Here is a 7,981-nt window from a genome sequence, read left to right on the forward strand (position 1 = left end):
AGAGTAAAATATAAATATATTTAAACATATACAACACAGAACAGTTGGGAGGTGTGAATTGTAAATGACAAAGCGCAGTGTATCAGTCACTATATATAGATCATGAGGGATCTATGTTACAAAAAGTGTGAGGGAGTCAGGGTGCATTAGCTGATAATGCAATTGTTACTTTCCTACGGTGGACTGCCCCTGTCTTTTAAAAAGAAAAACATTTTTGGTGTTGTTTTTAAAACAGAATTTCAGATGAGATAAGAAACCCAAACAGGGAAATTATTATAGCCGGAAGAGGAAGTACAAAAAGGGATGCATAGTATAGATAAGTCATCTGAAAACTAACACATGAGCATCTAGTGAAGTGAAGCATAAACACAAACATACATAAATGGTAATTATAAAGTATGGTGAGACATGAATATCACAATAAAGGTGGTAAGATGCGAACAGACAAATAGTGAATGGATCAAGTTGATTTAAACGAGTCTTTTTTGCTGCAGATAGCAGTTCACTTTGTGAGGCAGCTGAACTCGCAAGATCACACACGAATCCATCTCTCAGGCTTTGATCTTGTGGCCAAACTACAGTGGTACCAGACCAGTCAGTGTTCTTTGAGGATGTACTGGCAGCTACAGGGTTGGGCGCTAGGTGTGTAACTGTAGTAAACTGTGGTAATATGCCGGAGACCACAGTGTGAATGTCTCTGGTTAGAACAGCCAAGCACGCCACGAAAGCGAGCTAATGCGCAGTGTCTCATAAAGGCTGACCACTTACCTGAATCTGAGACACACCGTCTTGAACCCTGCATCATTAGAAAAAGAGGAATAAATGTGTCCGTACTAGGCCTACTGGTTAAATTATATAATATATATCAATGTGAAAGTGTGAACGCTGAAAGCATAATTTAACCTTTGATTTGTTTTGAATTTTAAACAAATAAAAGCTTTTGTACATGTTGTTTCACGATGTAAAGTGATTGCAGGGACTCGTTTGTTTCCGTTTCTCTATGAACCTTCTAACACAACATGGCTGTATCATCACACTAACCATATTCTCATGAACGTGCAGAGTGTTGCACCATCTGCGGTTATACTTCTAGTAATTGTTGCAATGAAGTCTGACCAGTTCAGTGCCTGATTGTGTCATCAGTTCAGCGCTTGCATTTCTTTATTTCATTGAGTTTCCTTTTTTTACATTTAGAAGAAGAAGAGTGTTGAACTCTATAGGTGATTTTTACAATAATAGAAGAAAGCAGAAGCAGAGCACTATTTACCTAATGGTAATGTTGGTATCCCTCACCATGGAAACGGTTTACTCCAGATTACATCAGGTTGCATTAGAGACTAGGTTTGTAGATCGCAGTTGCCTATTTAACTTGTACGGCAATAGTTGACAGTAGCTAGCAATGTTTCAGGTTAGTGACAGCTAACAAGCTGACGGAGTGTAGACGTGGGTTTGTACTTAAAGTGAGTGACTGGGTTAAAGTGCTGTCTCTCAGCTTTAATTTGAGGGTTTCTACATCCACACCAGATGAACGGTACAGAATCGGAGCTCTTTTAATACCTATAAAATAACATGACCAATATGGGAATGGATGGTATTTATTGTAATAAAGTAAAAGACTAAAGAAATAACTACAAATGTGGAGTGTGTCAGTTAGCGCAGATGTGTAGGGGTGTAAGGAACTAATGGATAGTGAATGGCGATATTTTGTTTTGTGATATTGTAACACTATGCATTGTTGTTATTGAACCTCTAACTGCTAGCTAGCAGTGTTGTAAAAATAAAATAAATACATCGCCTTTCTTACAGTATCACAGTATATTAAATTGTAACCCCTGTATTGTGATATATATTGTATCACCAGACTCTTGGCAATAAGTCATAGTAAAGAGTGCAGATTAAGTGGAGCTTTTAGCTATATCTGGTATCGTACTCTGCTAAATAAACAAAAAAAAAAGACAAAAGCCTGCAGACACCGGCTCCTATTAGCTGGGCTTTATCCTATGGGAGCGCTCGGCCCAGGTGTTCTAAATCGAGAGCAACAGACTTGGCGAGTTAAGACTGTCCATAAAAACACCTTGGTACTTGGTTCGGCCTGACTGTTATTATTGGCCACAAACACGTCTGTATCGGCGTGTATCACCCAGTATGCACCAATATCATTGGCTCAGATATTCACTGTATCTGCCGCCGTGTCAGTAGTGGATTTTTCCCCTCTACATTTGGGCTTTAGAACTCGGTACTTAATAATATTTAGGATTGTCCTGCTGCGTTGTGCTAAAATTGGGTTTGAATTGGGTTCAAAATGGATATAACCCTACACTGTTCATCCAATATGGAGGTGAACACCAACAAATACCTTTTGAAGGGCTAGAAGCAAGCACTTAGCCTTACTGTCATTGTTTTATTCAGTTCAATGTGCTTAAGTAAAGAGCAAGGAAACAATGAATGCTATATACGCTTCCAGCCTCTGCCTTTCACTGCAGTCAGCAATATGCTTCGGTGTTGGCTGAGCTGTTAACCTGGTGAACGTTCTGTTTCTGCTTTTAAACAATAAACAGTGTGATTATCATAAGCTCATGGGTTATTCACAATTGTAATAATTTTTAATACTGCACAAATGCAAAAAGTAATAATAAATAATAATGGAAACAGCACAAAGCAGGGCAGGGACTGACAACTGAAACGATCTCCTGCCACTGGTTGTTTGTGTTTGTGTTTGTGTGCTGATTGACAACAGATGAGTCTGAGCTTCCCATCAATATGGTTTGTGTAACAGACTGCTGCGTCTGAAAGGCGCACTGGTTGTATGACGGTTGTGTTTCAGGTGATGGAACAGTAGGCTCATGTTTCCTCTATTCCACTGACAGTATTAGCATTTAGTTTCACTTTGTTCTGTATTGTGTTTGTGTGAAGCCAAAGTGAGCCCCGGTGACAGAGATGACATCTTGTTTCTCTGTAAGCACTTGTCACTTGTCATCTGATATTTCTTCAACACTTGAGTCATTTTGTCAATGTACGTCAGCCCAGACAGTTGTAGTTCATCACTACAAACTGCTAGGTAAAGCAATCCTTACATTTTGTCTGCTCTGAATGAATTCACACTGCACAGACTGACTAACACTTATTGTTACTTTGGGTTAGGGCACCAGTTCCCAGCCTTTTTACAAAAGGGAGCCCCTTTCTATCACTGACTGAACTGACTCAGTGACATATTGTATGTAGGTAACATATTATATTCATTGCATAACAATGAATATAAGAGAAGAACTGATAGACTGTACAGTTTTTTGTATTTTTTTAACAATCACACATACTTGATAGGCTTATTTTTTTTTTGACAAATTCAGTGTTTTCTTCTCCCTGACACTTGGCCTATTGTTCTGTCAGCTCTTTGGTTGTTTTTTCTAATGCAGGATGATGCTGTTTATCAGAGAGTGAAGACTCTGTGAATATATTTATATAAAAACTGATTTGGCCCTCTGGTCCTAGGTTCCTATCCCCCCCGTTAAGACCAACGGGTACAAGCACTCCTTTATCCCCACCGTCGTTTCTCTTCTGAATGCAGGCCAGAGAAAACAGTTTGAGTCTTACGGCTCCTCACTTGTCTGTGTGTAATGTAGTAATGCTTGAGTGTGTAATGTAGTTGTGATGATATGATGATGGGGTTTGTGATAATGACCACTATGATGATGGCGTGTTATGTAATCAACATTCCTGGTTTACCCCATTTTGTGTATTTATATGGTCATATTTAATTTGCCTTGTAATGCTGTTGCTACTGTGGTTTAGTACCTGAAGGTTGGACACCAGTGACGGCTGGTATTGGACTTGTAGCTCACTGTATTCAGGGCTCCTACCTTTCTCTTTACTGTACTGTATGCCTGTGTTGCTTTATGTACTGTACTATGCTGTAAAACCACTGATCCACCCATCCCACCCACCAGCAACTGGTCAGTCTCACGTTCCTCCTGTGTGTTACAGGTGCGGGGCTGAGCGGGCGCCAGATGCACCGTACACAGGGCGTGTTCAACCACACAGAGGACTACGTGCTGCTGCCGGACGAGCGCACCATCAGCCTGTGCTGCTGGGACTCGCGCACGGCCGAGAGGAAAAACCTGCTGTCTCTGGGACACAACAACATCGTCCGCTGCATCGTCCACTCACCCACCAATCCCGGCTTCATGACCTGCAGCGACGACTTCAGGGCCCGCTTCTGGTACCGCCGCACCACCACAGACTGAGAAACGTCTGGCCCTCCTTCACCACCTCATCTTCTCTCACTGAGAACCAAACAGGACACTGGACTGTTTCCTGGACCTCACCGTCATCTCTGATCTGTGGTGTCTTTCATTTTTAGTTCATTTGAAACTGATGATTTGAGAATTTGAGAGAGTACATAAGAAAGTTTTCATTGCACCATCGAAAAAGCGGGTTCCTACATGTCTTCTCTTTTTGGTAATAACGTTTTGTGAAATTGAGAGTCTGACCTTTAAAACTTCTTTCACTGCTTGGAAACTTTTGTAACTCACATCTCTCTCTGTGTCTCAAATGACAGCGGAATTGGTTTGTTGTCTTTTCCACTTTTATATTTTGTCAATGTCCTTTTGTTGTAATTCAGATTTTTATTAAACAATGAATAGGAATGAGCCTCTTCTATGAATTGAATGGTGAAGAACTCATAACCACAGCTACTGTTATATCCTGAAGTTATTTTAAGACCACAGTTGTTGCTGCAAAAACTGAGCAACCTGCAGAGAGCGCGAATAGGCAATGATATACCACAGCGGGCGCGCGCACACACACACACATTGTAGAGTGTGGTATTTGTTGTTCTATCTGTGGATGAATTCATAACCCAGCTAGAAGAAGTCAGAACTTGAAATGTGGAATTGGTTTTCTTTTGGCGCGTTACACTCTTTCTGTGTTCGTATTGCTGTGTTTAGTGACATCTGCGAAATATCAAAGAAAAAAACAGAAAAATGTGTCAAAGCTCCTGATTTCCTTCTCCACTGTGGCCTGCACCCTCAGACTGGAAGGTCACTCTGCCCCATCACTCCCCTGCATTCCCCAACCCCCAACCCTGCTCTCCCAGACACCGCTGTCTGTGTTGTCCAGACAACAACGAGTAAAGTCACAAGAATTTCTGCTTCAAACTCACCCCCCCCCACACACACACAACACACACACACACACTTCTCTCCTCTGCCTGTTCCCCCAAACCTGTCTCACAAATCTGCCACACATGGGGAATATGTTGAATTTATACGAAAAGAGGAAGCAAAATAGTATGACAAAAATTCCCTCAGTTAGTTAGAAAAGTAAAATAGTGACAGGCGACGCTACTTCTGCTTTATCAGACAGATGGAAGGGAAAGAGGAGCAGAAAAAAAAACCCAGTGGGGTGGGGCAGCTGTAGAGATGGGGTGTCTCAGCCAATGGGGCTGCAGGAGAGCAGCTTAGTCAACGACATGGAAGTGGGTTTCCCCGCCCAGGGTGTAAAACAGTCTGGCTCTCAGTGACAGCTCAGACAATATGCTTGTGAGACACACAGGAGTAAATCCCCAAGAGTCTTCGCACACACGCATGGTTGAGATGGTTCACTGAAAACTGACCCTCTGAGGACGGACTTATTTTCTGCGTGGATCCTGAACACAACTGCTTCACAAACATGGTGAGTACTGCAGCTGCTCCACCACCTATGAGATTAAAATGACACATTTACATTTTTTTTACATTTAATGACACTTTTGTTATTTGGAACGATTTATAAATGAAGTTTTGAATGTGTTTCCTATCTGCTCTGCTGTGTGCTGTTGCTCGTCCAGAGGAATGTCCCTGTGGACCACCTGCTTGGATTTCACTTTAACTTGCGGTGTCAGCTACCGCCTATTTCTACACACAGCCCCGCTGACCTGCTCTACTGTAGGCTGTAACCTGAGAGGTGCTGTCCCTAACATAGAGCTGAGTGAAACTTTGAGCCTCATTAACACACAAGCCTTTAGAAGTGAGATTATCAACTCAGGCTGCTCAGAAACAGATAATTGGGACATTAGGCTGACGTTTAATTTCTTAAATGATGCACTTTTCACACTTGAATCTATGCATTTGGTTTATTTTACGCTGATTTATGAATTATAGCGGCAATACGTGTGACTTACATATCTCTACAGGCTCTCAGCATCCAAATAGCTGATCATGCCTGCATGTTTGCGATCTGTAAAACCATGTGCACATTTGTTGCTGCGCTCTGTGAGTACTTTTTGTCTGAGGGAGCTGCTGAATGATCCTTCAGTGGCTGGTTTGGTCCCCATAAACCTCACAGCCGGCACATACGGGCTGCCACCAATCAGCCTAGATGTTGCAGAAATTGGTGTTGAATTTTAAGTTAGGCTTAAAGCCTCCGTCCGAATCAGTGTTTCTCCTTGTTCCTACAGTGTGCTGTTTGAATGCTGTCTGTGCAGTTTGACTCTAGAAGGATGTTTTTACATTCATCTGCTGACAGTGGAAAGTTTCTCTGTGCTCATTGAACATCTGACACAACAACAACATTTGCATATCCAGAGATAGAAGGAGATGGATTTTTAAGGATTTTAATGTAGAAAAAAACATACTACACATTATTGTTCCAAGCTGATTATTGTATGCCCCCCCCCCACAATAGATTAGTCTTAAGTTAACTTTTTTTAAGTTAAAAAGATTTTTTCTAGAAGTTCTCCTAGTCAATCAATAATCAAAAATTCAACCCTATTACTCCCCTTGTTATTCCAACATCTAAAAATCTTTTCCTTCTTTTGGGACCCCCTACAACCCACTCAAGGACCTGATGTTGAAAACCACTGCATTTAAGGACCCCCAAAATAACTAAATGGGATTGCAAGCTAGCCAACAGCAGATGGAGAAAAGATTCCACTGAGAATCAGAGAATGTCTGACTCTTCTTCTGCAGTTTGAGTCGAGTTGTGATTGATTGAATTTATTTGATGATAGCACTAAATCCACTTGTGTAAATTGTTCTCTTAGATTGGGTGGAAAATGGTTCAAAAGCCTCAACATGATTAATGTAACAGCAAAGCCCAATGTTCCAGGTCCTATCTGCAGGTCACAGTATGGAGAGGATATGCATCATACTGATGTTTTCCCATGCAAAGCCACCACTGAGCTCATCTTATTCATCGCTTCTTCAAAACTGGTTTGGTCGATGACTAACAGTCAGTTTAAGCAATCTCATTTCCGCTCGTATTGGAATTTATTTCTTTTTTAGTTCACAGAGAGCTATTTTGGGAAGCCTTGTGTGCTGTGTTGTCTGCTTTTATCATCTGAGAGCAGGAGTCAGTAGACAGTTGTGACACGGCAGGAGGCCGGCCTGGAGAAGTGGCAGCATCCTCTTCACAGCGTGCTCAAGGAAGGTTTTTTTTTTTTTTGGGGTCTAATTCACCATCTGTCCTCTGTGTTATCCAGCCACTGTCCATGTGTTTAGCTGCAGAGGATTATTAATCTACCCCATCGTTCATCCTGTCAGCCAGAAAATTCCGAGGATATATGCCAACTGGGCAACAAGCTCCTGAATCAGCTCACCAAAGCATGAAAACAAAATAATTGAGGCAGTGGTCAGTAGAGTTTGTAAGGTCATAATAAATGGATAAATTAATATTATTATTATTACAGAGTAACAAATTGCAACACCACTGGGGCTTTCCACAGTTGTTTCTCTGAAAGCCCGTCCGGTTTGGTTTTAGTGGGAGGTTCAGCTGAAAAGCAAAAGAAGGTGTTGCTCTTTTTCAGATTATCACCGACTCTGCAGTTCCCCTCAGCTCTGAGGAGCTTTTTAGTGCATTTCAGCTCATTTGTTTTAGTTTTACAACCCACAATTTTAATGTTTGGTTCAGTCTCACAGCTCTCATCAGCATTGTTTCCAGACATTGACAGTATATATAATGGACAGAGCTTCTGGGTCTGTGAAGTGAAGCCAACACAAGTGTCTTA

At 41.5% G+C, this 7,981-nt stretch overlaps 1 protein-coding gene across 2 annotated transcripts in view; it reads left to right on the forward strand.

Moving 5' to 3' along the window:
* Positions 1-5,485: 5,485 nt before the first annotated feature.
* The window catches only part of cass4 (Cas scaffold protein family member 4), a 14,097-nt gene continuing 11,601 nt past the window's right edge, over positions 5,486-7,981 (forward strand). Inside the window, exon 1 of one of the 2 annotated variants that reach the window (XM_035662242.1) lies at positions 5,486-5,670. In XM_035662242.1, the coding sequence (XP_035518135.1) occupies positions 5,668-5,670 (3 nt within the window). In that variant the 5' untranslated portion in view covers positions 5,486-5,667. The remainder of the gene's footprint in view (positions 5,671-7,981) is intronic. The other variant, XM_035662241.1, reaches the window with a different exon arrangement.

The sequence above is a fragment of the Morone saxatilis genome, unplaced genomic scaffold (genome assembly GCF_004916995.1).
Source record: "Morone saxatilis isolate NCDOM2014 unplaced genomic scaffold, NCSU_SB_2.0 Contig18, whole genome shotgun sequence".
NCBI classification, from domain to species: domain Eukaryota; kingdom Metazoa; phylum Chordata; class Actinopteri; family Moronidae; genus Morone; species Morone saxatilis.